Source organism: Bufo bufo, chromosome 5 (genome assembly GCF_905171765.1).
Source record: "Bufo bufo chromosome 5, aBufBuf1.1, whole genome shotgun sequence".
Taxonomy (NCBI): domain Eukaryota; kingdom Metazoa; phylum Chordata; class Amphibia; order Anura; family Bufonidae; genus Bufo; species Bufo bufo.
The window spans coordinates 556,280,553-556,295,102 of NC_053393.1; the positions used below are offsets into that span (position 1 = coordinate 556,280,553).

General features: G+C 45.8%; 1 protein-coding gene across 2 annotated transcripts; it reads right to left on the minus strand.

Annotated features, from left to right (window-relative positions):
- Window positions 1-229: 229 nt before the first annotated feature.
- Window positions 230-13,634, minus strand: LOC121000847 (oocyte zinc finger protein XlCOF6.1-like). 2 transcript variants are annotated; one of them, XM_040431576.1, is made up of 3 exons: window positions 13,540-13,634; window positions 12,482-12,548; window positions 230-1,544 (listed from the first exon to the last, which is right to left on the minus strand). In XM_040431576.1, exons 1-3 carry the CDS (start codon window positions 13,582-13,584, stop codon window positions 241-243), a joined length of 1,416 nt encoding a protein of 471 aa, XP_040287510.1. In that variant the 5' UTR covers window positions 13,585-13,634; the 3' UTR covers window positions 230-240. The 2 variants fall into 2 exon arrangements, with proteins under 2 accessions (XP_040287510.1, XP_040287511.1); XM_040431577.1 differs by lacking the exon at window positions 13,540-13,634 and adding an exon at window positions 12,628-12,700.
- Window positions 13,635-14,550: the final 916 nt, after the last annotated feature.

A 14,550-nucleotide genomic window follows, 5' to 3' on the forward strand; every position in this document is an offset into this window, starting at 1 on the left:
TTAACTCTTGAGTGGGCACTATCTTTATATTCCCGACATCCGCCATACATGTATGGAGGATGTTGGGAAGGGGTTAGAACTTCTTCTCCCCTGTATGAATTCTCTGATATTGAACAAGGGCTTATTTCTGAATAAAACAGTTTCCACATTCTGAACATAAACATGGCTGCACCCCTGTGTGACTTCCCTAATGATTCTCAAATTTCCATTCTTTAGTAAAACACGTTCTGGCCATTAATATCATTTCTCCTCTGTGTGAGATTTCAGATGATTAACAAGATTTGCTTTCCGAGTAAACCATTTTCCACATTCTGGACAGGAAAATGACCTCTCCCCTGTGTGAATTTGTAAATGCTCAGCAAGATGATTTTTCCTAGCAAAACATTTTCCACATTCTGGACATGAAAACGACTTCTCCCCTGTGTGAATTCTCTGATGGTTATGAAGATTTGATTTATCAGCAAAACGTTTACCACATTCTGAACATGAATATGGCTTCTCCCCTGTGTGATGTCTTTTGTGGATATTAAGACTTGATTTCTGAGAAAAACATTTGCCACATTCTGAACATGAATACGGCTTCTCCCCTGTGTGATGTCTTTGATGGATATCAAGCTGTGATTTTAGAGTAAAACATTTGCCACATTCTGAACATGAATATGGCTTCTCCCCTGTGTGATGTCTTTGATGGCTCTTAAGACTTGATTTCTGAGAAAAACATTTGCCACATTCTGAACATGAATACGGCTTCGCCCCTGTGTGATGTCTTTGATGGCTCTTAAGACTTGATTTCTGAGAAAAACATTTGCCACATTCTGAACATGAATATGGCTTCTCCCCTGTGTGATGTCTTTGATGGCTCTTAAGAATTGATTTCTGAGAAAAACATTTGCCACATTCTGAACATGAATACGGCTTCTCCCCTGTGTGATGTCTTTGATGGCTCTTAAGACTTGATTTCTGAGTAAAACATTTGCCACATTCTGAACATGAATATGGCTTCTCCCCTGTGTGATGTCTTTGATGGATATCAAGATGTGATTTTCGAGTAAAACATTTGCCACATTCTGAACATGAATACGGCTTCTCCCCTGTGTGATGTCTTTGATGGATATCAAGATGTGATTTTAGAGTAAAACATTTGCCACATTCTGAACATGAATATGGCTTCTCCCCTGTGTGAACTATCTGATGCCTCTCAAGATTTGATTTCTGAGTAAAACATTTGCCACATTCTGAACATGAATATGGCTTCTCCCCTGTGTGATGTCTTTTGTGGATATTAAGACTTGATTTCTGAGTAAAACATTTGCCACATTCTGAACATGAATAAGACTTCTTCCCTTTCTGAGCTCCTTGGGATCCAGCACCACTTCTGTGGTTTGCATTTTTTAAAGGATCAGGTGGCAGATTTTTGATTTGAAGGTCTGAGAATACAACTGGGATAATGGCACGTTTTTCATATGTATCTGGTGCGACAACCGAATCATCTGCATCATAATATGTAGGTATCAGGTGTTCCTCTGTGCTCCCGGTACAGTCGTCTGTCAAGAACAAAACTTTTAAAAATAATTCTTAAATAATATAATCTTTAAAATGATATAAAAGATCAATAACATAAAAATTCTGATACAAATTGCAAAACATGAAGCAAAATTCTATGATAAATTGACAAAGACAGTAGACCTCAGACCACCAGGCTCGAATGCCAAGTGGAGAATCATAAAGGGACCTGCGAGTCAGTGATATTAGGTGGTGCCTGTGTCCCTGACAGCTACATGCACTGTCGTACAGGGCAGTGGAGAGGAACAGTGCGGTGATATGAGGAGGCTATGGCTATGGAGCCAGCGTAAGGCTGGATTACCATTCCCTATTAGAATGTTCTCTTCCCTTAAAATAAAAAAATCAGCATTAAAAAGCATGTGTCAGCAGAATCAACCCTGCTAACCCAGATATACTGCCTCTTAGAGTTGATCACACTGAGTGAAACAACCTCTCTCTTCTTGAAATCCAGAGCCCTGTTTTTCAGAAATTATTTAAATATGCTAATAAGGTGTTCACAGGGTCGCAGTGCCAAATAAGCAATGTGAGGTGATTGTCTGAGGCGGTTCCGGGTAGGATCAATTGGGGGTTGGTTGCAGGGACCTGGGCAATGAGCGCTTCCATTGTGGAAGGATTTATCTCTGCATATTAAACTGTAGGATGCCTCCCTGCTCCGCCATCCCCTCTGCAAAGCTAGAGACACTAGGCCTGAAGCCCATCAGAGGCCAGCGCAGCTCAGGGAACAGACCAGAATAGTCCTTTGCCCTGCATTGTATCGTGACAGACACATGGAGGTAAGTATTTGATTTCTTTTTCTTTGCAGCTGCTGTTGGGCCAGGTCGGGTGCACATTATTATAACTGGGGGCGCTTGAAAAGGGCATTTTTCCACTAGCACACATTATTTAGTGGGTGGGGCACTAGGGGGACAAAGGTTCTGCTAGGGGCACTAAAAGGGGTATATTTTGTACTGGCACATATTGTAAGGGGGTATTTTTGTACTGGCACACAGAAGGGGAGATCTTTGTACTGGCACACATTATAAGGGGGATTACTACTACTGGGGGACTAGAGGAACATGATTAGTATGGGCACAATGCTGACATTATTACTATTGGGGGCACTGAGTGCATTCTGGCAGAGATTTATTACTATTAGTGGAACTTTGGGTAGAAGTATTATTATGGGGAGGCATCCATCTCAGTGCAATTATTTTTGGGGAACATTATGTTTACACTATTAGTGTCAGGGACACTATTTGCTGAGTGCAGTTATTTTTTAGGGAACCGTGTGCCAATAATGTTTGAAGGGGCAATATCTGTTTCTACAGTACAGTATTGGGGAGCACAACGGGCACAGTATTGGGGGTGGCAGGATGGGATATTGAGAAGGTGGGACAATGATGGAAAAGTAAGAAACAAAGATTCCCGTTTGTGAAACTCTGCAGAGATGAGAGATGCTGAAAGAAATCATCATGGCAGTCTGGGGTGAATAGAGAAGATGAGGAAAGAGAACATCTACATCAGAGAAGACCTCACTGGATGTAAGAGGTATGTGGTGCTGTATTACAGATGTCTGCTGGATTCTGCTACAATCACTGCTTATTAAATACCAGTCTTGGGCAGTGGCGCATGTCGTAGGAGTCTCAACAGCGTCCTGAAGCTAAGCGACTTCCTTATTTCTGCATGCTGCCTGCTTAATTATTCTGCATCTATCATATTTTGTATCTTTATCTGAGTACATTATATATAGAAACTACTGGTGTGTTTCCATTTTTACTTCTCATCGTCTGATTACCATCCCCATCCTGGTCCAGTCATCTACTGATGGGTTCCTATCTTCTGGCTTTCTTCTTACCTGCCAGTGCTGTGATATGTGCTTTGTACAGTCCTGATCAAAAGTTTAAGACCACTTGAAAAATGGCAAAAAGAATCCTATTTAGCATGGCTGGATCTTAACAAGGTTCCAAGTAGAGCTTCAACATGCAACAAGAAGAAATGGGAGTGAGACAAAAAAAATTTGAGCATTCAATTTAATGAAAACAATGAATAAACTGAAACAGGCTGTTTTTTAGCTGATCAAAAGTTTAGAAACACACCTCCAAAAAAAAACTAAACCCCCCCAAAACATGAACTCAGTAATTAGTAGCTCCGCCGTTATTGTTTATCACTCCCGAAATTCGTTTCGGCATGCTTGATGCAAGCGTTTCCATTAGGTGAGTGGGAACATTTCTCCAAGTGGTAAAGACGGCCGCACGAAGGCCATCTACTGTCTGGAACTGTTGTCCATTTTTGTAAACTTCCCTTGCCATCCATCCCCAAAGGTTCTGAATTGGATTTAGATCAGGGGAACATGCAGGATGGGCCAAAAGAGGGATGTTATTCTCCTGGAAGACGTCCCTTGTCCTGCGGGCATTGTGTACTTTAGCGTTGTCCTGTTGAAAAACCCAGTCGCTACCACACAGACGAGGGCCCTCAGTCATGAGGAATGCTCTCTGCAACATCTGGACATGGCCAGCGGCCGTTTGACGCCCCTGCACTTCCTGAAGCTCCATTGTTCCACTGAAGGAAAAAGCACCCCAGACCATTATGGCGCCCCCTCCACTGTGGCGCGTAGAAAACATCTCAAGTGGGATCTGCTTGTCATGCCAGTAATGTTGGAAACCATCAGGACCATAAAGGTTAAATTTTTTCTCATCAGATAATAAAACTTTCTTGTCCCATGTTTGGTGCTCTCTTGCAAAGTCCAAACGAGCAGTTCTGTGGCGTTCAAGGAGACGAGGTCTTTAAAGAAGTTTTTTGTTTTTGAAGCCCTTCAGTCTCAGATGCCCTCTGATGGTTATTGGGCTGCAGTCAGCACCAGTAAGGGCCTTAATTTGGGTCGAGGATATTTCAGTATCTTGACGGACAGCCAATTGGATCCTCCGGCTCAGTGCTGATGAAATTTTTTTGGGTCTTCCACTTGACTTTGTTCCAAAAAATTCCAAATGACCTCAGCAGCAATGTGGCGCGCTGTGTGAGACCCTACTTATGCAGTTCAACAACTCGACCACGTTCAAAAAGGGAGAGTTTTTTTTGCCTTTGCCATCACAACGTGTGACTACCTGACAGAAAATGACAATGAATCCACATCTTTGCACAGATTTGGCCTTTTAAAAGGCATGTGGTCCTAAAATTTGGATCAGCTAAAAAAAAGGCTGTTTCAGTTTAATCGTTATTTTCAATTATTGAATGCTCAAAAAATGTTTTGTCTCACTCTCATTTCTTCTTGTTGCATGTTGAAGCTCTACTTGGAACCTTGTTAAGATCCAACAATGTAAAATATGATTTTTTCCCATTTTTCAAGTGGTCTTAAACTTTTGATAAGGACTGTATTACACAGTTTGGTCCTACTGCAAGTCCTGGGGGTATCTGAGTACTGGGGGACACCAAGTACCTGGGAAGGCGCCTGCTATTGGGGAAGTCCAATTCAGGGTTGTTACAGTTACAGACTCATCTCTGCTTCATTTAGTGGTCACTACTCACCTGGGCGTTTATCTGTAGGAATCTCCTCCTTACACTGATCACCACCCCTCACATCTGTCTCTGTAACATTAACATTCTTCATCCTGTTATAAATTCTGTTAAATACTGTAAAAATCAGTGCATCGTCTAAAAAAACTGCATGGAAAATGAAAAACTGGGAGTAAAGCAGGGGTCGAGTCGAGGGGGAACGCGTGGGAACGGCGTTCCTGCACTTTTTTCATGGCAGGAACGCTGTTCCCTTTTAGGGCAAAAGGACCAGGAGGAAGCGGTGAAGGCTTTGTACTCACCGCCGCCTTCCTGGTCCTCTGCTGTCGGCTGTGAGGGCTGCGCACAGGAGCCGAGTGAGTCGCTCTGTGACGTCACTCCGTGCGCAGCCTACAGCAGTAGAAGAGGAGCGTCTGCATCCAGGAGCAGGAGAGGTAAGTGTGTTTTTTTTTTTCATATTTTATTTATACCTGATGAGAGGCACTGACGGGGGGGGGCTGATGAGAGGCACTGACGGGGGGGGGGCTGATGAGAGGCCCTGAAGGGGGGGGCTGATGAGAGGCACTGACGGGGGGTGAGTTCCCACACTTTTTTTCCCAGGACTTGACCCCTGGAGTAAAGCATGCCAATATTTGAAGTACAACTATGCAAAAAGTGCTGCTCTCCAGTGTAAGTTTCATCCTAGTTCGCTTCTTTACTCCCTCCTCTGCAGCTCTGGTCTCTTTATTTTACCAAGGGAGGCAGGAGCTCGTCCCATGTGACTATCAAGCACCTGCATCTCCCAGAAGTGCGCTGCAGCCAGGATTTTTTAGGCCCTTCTCCAGATTTCCTCTTCCTCACACACAGCCCCAGCGAGTCCCATAATAGATGCCCCCCTCCCCTCTAGCCCCACTGTCTAGAGAGATATAGCTATATACCTCCATGAATATATAAGTAGGGATGAATTAAAGGAGTCTGCACCACTTCTCCACGAGATGACTGCACCGGCACTGACAGGAGGAAGGGAGCAGGGAAGATACTGAGCATGTGTCCATCCCAAAATGCAGGACCAGAATTTTAGCCAAAGGATAAACAGCAGGGGGCGCTACCAGAAGGAAAGTGTAAAGTACAAAATAATGCAAACAATATTATTACAGCATGTACATTGTATTTAACCCTTTCTACGCCAGGCCAGTTTTCACCTTCCTGCCCAGGCCATTTTTTGCAAATATGATGTGTCACTTTATGTAGTAAGTACTATGGCACTGGTCGGGAAGTCACTTCCCGCAGCTCCGTACTTTTACAGCGCTGGTCGGAAAGGGGTTAAACTCCATAAAACCTTTTCATCCCTTTTATGGCCTCATTTACACAACCATATGAGTTTTACAGTCTGCAAACTGCAGATCTGCGAAATATGAGTCAGGTCTGTGTGTCGCCGACCTGTGCACTTTGCAGCATCCGTATTTTCATTCCCAAAACTGAACATGTCCTTTACTGGTCTGCAAAACGTGGACTCATTATAGTTCATGCGATCACATAAAATGGCGGATGGCACATGGGCTGCATCCGTATTTTGTAGTTTCACAGTTTGTACACCGCACAATGGATACAGCCCTGTGCAGGGGGCCTAATTATCATGACAACCAAAAATAGAAACACAGAAGATTAACGGCAGAAAATGATGATTACTTACCGTTAATTTGATTTTCCAGAGCGCATGACAGCACCACAAGAGGAGAGAGGATTCGCCCCCACAGGCAGGAAACCTGCAGAATAAAAGGACGGACACTCTCCTCCTCAGTGTGATAAGAGAGAATTACCAGAGGAAATTTCAGGGTGGGAGAGTAGAAAGAAGCACCTTTTCCCCAAAGGATGACCCAGAAGGAGAGGAGTTTAAATCAAGGCCATAGTGCTTAAAAAAGGTTGAAGGAGAAGACCAGGTGGCATCTCTGCAAATATTCTCTATGGGACCTGAGGATCTTTTCGCCCAGGAGGTAGCCACTGCCCTGGTAGAGTGTGCCTTGAGACCCGCTGGAGGAGATAATCCAGAAGACAGGCAAGACAAGGAAATAGCTGAAACAATCCACCTAGCAATATAACTTTTAGAGGCTGCAACACCCTTATTCACTCCTTGAAAAAGAATAAAGAGTGAAGAAGATTTGCGCCAATCTTTAGTGCGAGAAAGATAGTTAATCAAAGCCCTTCTGACGTCTAGGCAGTGAAAGGATTTCTCTTCTTCTGACCCAGGGTTTTTAAACGGGGTAGGAAGAATATTCTCTTAATATCTATAAAATTTGGAAACAACTTTTGGAAGAAAAGCCGGATCTGGACGTATCACAACCTTGTCCTCTAAAATTGTGGTATAAGGAGGATTGATGGAAATGGCCTGAATCTCATTAATCCAGCGAGCAGATGTTAAAGCTATTAGGAGACATAACTTCAAGGTGAGACATTTTATGGAGCTGGACTCTATAGGTTCAAAATGGAGGACGAGTTAAAGCCTTTAAAACTACATCTAAATCCCAAAGGGGAGGTCTAACTGAAGCTATCGGGGTGGATCTGTCCACTGCTCTAAAGAATCTAGATACCCATGGGCATCCTGCAATGTCCTGATTAAACAGGGCCGACAGACCTGAGACATGCACTTTTAAGGTATTTCCTGCTAGTCCCAGATCTAGACCCTTCTGAAGGAACTCCAATATTAGATACTGTAAATGGGAGCAGAAGATGGGATGTCATTAATCTGGATATGTGCAAAATCTAAAAATTTCTGCCACACTCTGGTGTAGATGGCTACTGTTACTTTCTTCCTACTCTTAAGAAGAGTCAAAATCAAGGCATCGGAAAATCCCTTCCTCCCTAGCATGTACCTTTCAAGTTCCAGGCAGTTAAGTGGAGATTTTTTATGTCTGGATGGAATACTGAACCTTGGCTCAACAGACCCCGGATCTCTGGAAGGACCCATGGATCCCAGATTGACATCATCAGGAGCCACGTGAACCAAGACCTTCTTGGCTAGAATGGAGGAATGAGGATAACCCTCGCCCCTTCTTCCCTGATTTTCCATAACACACGAGGAATCAAAGGAAGAGGAGGAAAGGCGTAGTGTCAGGGGAAATTTCCATTTCTGCATCAAGGCATCAGACAGATCTATGTCCAGCTGTCCCCAGAGGGCTGTTATCTTCTTGAAAATGGATAGGTCTAGAGACCTCTCGCCCTGAGAGAGAGAGGGTGATGACTGAGAAAGTCCGCCTGTCTGTTTTCCACGCCCCTCATATGTACCACTGAGATCGACGCACACTATTTTCTGCTAGTAAGAGGATACTGTGGGCTTCCTGCATTAGAGTTCTGCACCTTGTGCCCCCCTGTTTGTTTAGGTACGAGACTACCATCTTGTTGTCCATCATAATTCTTCGATTTTTTCCTCTTATTCTTGGAAGAGCAGAATTCATCGCTAGGCTTACGGCCATCAGCTCCTTCAGGTTGATGGAGCCTCTTTCTTGGATACTTTCCCAACAACCTTGAAGGGAGATCTCCTGAATGTGAGCTCCCCACCCCCAGGGACTTGCGTTCGTAGTCAGACAAATCAGATCTTCCAGCTTCCACGGAACACCCTGAATTAGATTTTTCCTCTCCAGCCACCATGTCAAGCTTTGGAGAGTCTGATCTGATATCCTTATTTTTACATCTAGGGAGCTGTTTTCCTCCCAATGAGACAGGATTTCCCACTGGAGCGCCCTTGAGTGGAGTTGTGCCCATCTTACAGCTGGAATACAAGATGTGAGGGATCCAAGGATAGACATCCCTTTCCTTATTGAGGTCACCGGATTTCTGATCAGGCGCCTAGATTTTTTTGTGGATGAGAATTACTTTTTCTTCTGGCAAAAAACAGCACTGGCAAGAAGAATCTAAAATCAATCCCAGAAAAGACTGTCTTCTGGTGGGATGTGGTCTTGATTTTTCTTGATTTAAAATCCATCCTGTTCAGGATCTCTGATACCGCAGCTACAGCTTTTTTACAGGCATTTTCTATTTTTCCTACAATCAGAAAATCATCCAGGTATGGTATGAAAAGAATATCCCTCTCCCTTATATGAGCCGCCATCTCTGCGATTATTTTCGTAAACATTCTTGGAACCATGGATAGGCCAAAGAACTGAATCTAAAAATGCTGTAACTGAACCCCTATTCTGACTGCGACTCTTAGGAATTTCTGATGCCCTGCAAAAATTGGAACGTGATAGTATGCGTCCTTGAGATCGAGTACTGCCATGAAGCAGCGAGGAGAAAGAAGCTTTATGACCGATTTTATAGTTTCCATTTTGAACTTTTTGATCTGAAGAAAATTATTCAATCTCTTTAGGTTTATTACAGTTCAGAATGAACCATCCGTTTTTGTTTTTTTTTACTAAAAACGGGGGGAATAAAATACCTCGCCTTTTTCCTCCTCTGCTACCGGGACTAAAATCGATTTTTCTACTAATTTTAGAACCTCGCTTTCCATGGCCGAATTTCCTAGAGCTGAGACTTGATCTTTTGTAATTAAGAATCTTACTGGAGGGGCCAGATGGAATTTTAATTTTAACCTATTGAGAATGGAGTCTAGAATTCACTAACTTGACAAAATCTGGGACCAGGCTGCAGAGAAATTTTTTAATCTGCCCCCATCTGACTTCTGGCATCATTGTTGATCCAGTTTATTTTTATCTCCAAAGGACTGATTGAAGAAATAACTTCTACCTCTCCTTTGGATCTGGAACCTGTCCTTCCAGGACTTTTTATCTGATTCCTGATTACTTTTGAAGGGGCGAAAGGAACGGTTAAACCTATTCTTAGAGGGGAAAGAGCTCTGGAACCCCGGAAATTTTCTCTTTTTATCCGCAATCTTATCTAATAAGTCGTCCAGAGTTGACCTGAACAGGTATTCCCCTTCACAGGGGACACCACATAGTTTGTTTTCAGATGGGAGATCTCCACCCCAATTGTTTAACCAAAGAGCTCTTTGTGCCGAATTTGACAAGGCGGCAGATTTGGCCTCCAATCTGACAGAATCAGCAGAGGCATCTGCCAGGAAGTCAGCCGCTTTTTGTTGGCAGGGATGCTAAAATCTCTTCCCTGGGGCATCTGTTCTTTAGCTGATTTTCTAATTCAGAGAGCGAGACTATAAGGGACCGGGCCGTACAGGTAGAGGCTATACTTGGTCTGAAGGAAGAAGTGGATGCCTCCCAAACCCCTTTTAAAAAGGTATCGGCTTTTCTATCTAATGGGTCCTTCAAAATCCCCATATCATTAAAGGGAAGAGCAGTCTTCCTTGAAACTTTAGAGATCGCTACAACTATCCTGGGAGCCTTATCCCATGTAGCAGAATCTTCTTCTTTAAAGGGGTATTTACTCTTAATATTTTTTGAGATGTAAACCATCCTGTTAGGCTTTCTCCATTCTCCTTTAATTAAGGCAGAAACATTCTTGTGAACTGGGAAAGTGCTGTGGTGTCTGGATTCTAGACCCCAAACATAATGTCCTGTATAGACCAGGGCTCTTTTGTCTCCTCAATGCCCATAGTCGAGCGCACAGCTTTCAGGAGTTTTTCCGTATCTTCTATGGGAAAGCAGGGTCTACCACTAATCTCACCATCTTCAGGAGGAAGATAGAGATGAATCATCAGAATGTCCAAATAAAGAAAAGTGTATCTCCTCTTCTTTAGATTCAGATGATAAATGTTCTTGTACAGACTCATGGTGCCTCATTTTAGGATCTTTCTCCCCCAAAACTTTTTTGGATGGCAGTAGAATAAACTTCTGATCTGACTAATGCCTGGAGACATTTATAAAAAGATGGTGATTCTTCAGCCACTGTTCTATCAATCCAGGACTGACACATTTTCTTTTTCCCAATCCGAAGACAACCCAGTTTTACACAGAGCACATTCCTTATTCTTCCTCTTAGTAACCACTTTCCTAGGTTTTGTCTGAAATGACATTAATACAACTGTATCAGCATAAGGAAGCATAACATAATGCCCCAAAACACTCACCCCCTCAGAGGTACCAACACTGGAGGGACTGCAGACTCCTCAGTGAGTTTGTCCTTCTCCATGCTTCCTGTTGCTGGTAACCAAAGCGCTGCTTAGGACGCCAGTCTGTAGCTCATAGCGCGCACTACTCATAGGCGCTCCTGAGATAATGTCACATCCAACGCTGCGAGCCGATCACGTGACCTCCCGAAATTCTCACTGCCGGAAGCTCCTCTTCTTCCCCCTGGGGTTCGGCGTCTGTGCTTCTAGCGCATCAGCGATGCCGATAGGCACTACAAGCTCCAGCACACAATCACCCCCTCCGGAGCTCTGCCTCTGCCCGCCCTCAGGCGCACCAACTGATGCCGCCTTACCTACTAAGGGACTGCAGGTATGTTAGGGAGCACAACCAGAGGGAAGGACCTAAAAAAAAACTGCAGGCTTCTCCAGAGACAGGAAACCACACTGAATTGGGAGGAGAGTGTCCGTCCTTTTATTCTGCAGGTTTCCTGTCTGTGGGGGCAGATCCTCTCTCTCTCGTGGTGCTGTCATGGGCGAAGGGAAAAAAAGACCACCTGGTCCATCTAGTCGCCCTTTATCTTTGGATAGACCTGCGCTTATCCCGGGCAGGTTACAGTCACTTACTGTAGACTAACCACTTCTGCTGGAGGTTTGTTCCAAGCTTCAGCCAGTCTTACAGTAAAATAATATCTGACATTGCTCCTGATCGTACCCCCGGCTGATTTCACACTGCGGTTTCCATTGTTTGGACCATTTATCCAGTGCGGATAAATCTTCTCCATGTTACAAACCCCTCCAGGAACTCTCAGGGGGCACAGAGAGGGCATTACTACTCTCAGGGGGGCACAGAGAGGGCATTACTACTCTCAGGGGGGCACAGAGAGGGCATTACTACTCTCAGGGGGGCACAGAGAGGGCATTACTACTCTCAGGGGGGCACAGAGAGGGCATTACTACTCTCAGGGGGGCACAGAGAGGGCATTACTACTCTCAGGGGGGCACAGAGAGGGCATTACTACTCTCAGGGGGGCACAGAGAGGGCATTACTACTCTCAGGGGGGCACAGAGAGGGCATTACTACTCTCAGGGGGGCACAGAGAGGGCATTACTACTCTCAGGGGGGCACAGAGAGGGCATTACTACTCTCAGGGGGGCACAGAGAGGGCATTACTACTCTCAGGGGGGCACAGAGAGGGCATTACTACTCTCAGGGGGGGCACAGAGAGGGCATTACTACTCTCAGGGGGGCACAGAGAGGGCATTACTACTCCCAGGGGGGCACAGAGAACATTGAGTGTCTGTGGTGGGCTGTAATCCCGCCATCTCCAGCTCATTACACCAGTATAAACCAGTATAAACCTAGAAAAGTACTGGATAAAACAAGGCGTCCTACTACAGAGGAGGAGACATCTCCATTACCTGACCGTCCTGTGGAAGAAGAGGACGCGGACATCTCTCTGGTGTTGTCCTCTGACTGTAGCTCTTTCTGCAGGAGACACAGAGACTGGACTCAGACTTTACAGACAGAGAATTCCAGGACATTTGTATTTAGTCCTGTCCGTTACCTGGAGATGTGAGGGGCTGGTCCTCCTCCATCATCACCTCCTTCTACAGCCGTCCTGTCCTCCTCCATCATCACCTCCTTCTACAGCCGTCCTGTCCTCCTCCATCATCACCTCCTCCTACAGCCGTCCTGTCCTCCTCCATCATCACCTCCTCCTCCAGCTGTCCGGACATCATACACTGCACTACTGAAGCATCAACTGTCAGACATCATACACTGCACTACTGAAGCATCAACTGTCAGACATCATACACTGCACTACTGAAGCATCAGCTGTGACAGACATCACACACTGCACTACTGAAGCACCAGCTGTGACAGACATCATACACTGCACTACTGAAGCATCAGCTGTGACAGACATCATACACTGCACTACTGAAGCACCAGCTGTGACAGACATCATACACTGCACTACTGAAGCACCAGCTGTGACAGACATCATACACTGCACTACTGAAGCACCAGCTGTGACAGACATCACACACTGCACTACTGAAGCATCAGCAGTGACAGACATCATACACTGCACTACTGAAGCACCAGCTGTGACAGACATCACACACTGCACTACTGAAGCATCAGCAGTGACAGACATCATACACTGCACTACTGAAGCATCAGCTGCCACAGACATCACACGCTGCACTACTGAAGCACCAGCAGTGACAGACATCATACACTGCACTACTGAAGCACCAGCTGTGACAGACATCATACACTGCACTACTGAAGCATCAGCTGTGACAGACATCATACACTGCACTACTGAAGCACCAGCTGTGACAGACATCACACACTGCACTACTGAAGCATCAGCTGTGACAGACATCACACACTGCACTACTGAAGCACCAGCTGTGACAGACATCACACACTGCACTACTGACTGCGCCCCCGGCTCCCCCGGTACCTGCTCCTCCTCATGCCGGGGCTCTCCCTCCCGCTGTCCGGACATCAGAGCCTCTTTACAGGACGTTTCCAGCAGAACTTCCTCTTTCCCTCAGGTTCCTGCAGTTTTCCTCTCCCAGCATGCTTTGCGGTGTGACGTCACAGGGCTGGCCCCGCCCGGTACACTGGTCAGTCAGCACTAGCCCCGCCCCCTACACCTCCGGCGGCCATGTTAGTACACCCAGACATGGCTCCTGCTCCTCTCCTCACATCACTGAGGGTTAGATGCTATTTCCTAGCCAGCTAAAGGACCTCTGATGATGTCATGCCCATGTGACCAGACTTGAGAAGGCGGAGCCAGTCTGGAGTCTGCAAGAAGCACAGTTGATTTCTCCAGAGGCTTATAAGTGGTTTGCTGTAATGCTCTGCAAGGGGGTGGGGGTTGCTGTAATGCTGTGCAAGGGGGGTGGGGGTTGCTGTAAGGCCTCTTTCACACTTGTGCTGTCCGGATCCGGCGTGTACTCCATTTGCCGGAATTACACTCCGGATCCGTCTTCAAAATGCGTTCAGTGTTACTATGGCAGCCAGGACGCTATTAAAGTCCTGGCTGCCATAGTAGTAGTGGGGAGCGGGGGAGCAGTATACTTACCGTCCGTGCGGCTCCCGGGGCGCTCCAGAATGACGTCAGAGCGCCCCATGCGCATGGATGACGTGTCCATGCGGTCACGTCATCCATGCGCTTGGGGCGCCCTGACGTCACTCTGAAGCGCCCGGGGAGCCACATGGACGGTAAGTATACTGCTCCCCCGCTCCCCGCTACACTTTACCATGGCAAACAGGACTTTAGCGTCCTGGCAGCCATGGTAACCATTCAGAAAAAGCTAAACGTCGGATCCGGTAATGCGCCGAAACGGATCAATGGGCATTAATTCCGGATCCGGCCTTGCGGCAAGTGTTCAGGATTTTTGGCCGGAGCAAAAAGCGCAGCATGCTGCGGTATTTTCTCCGGCCAAAAAACGTTCCGGTCCGGAAC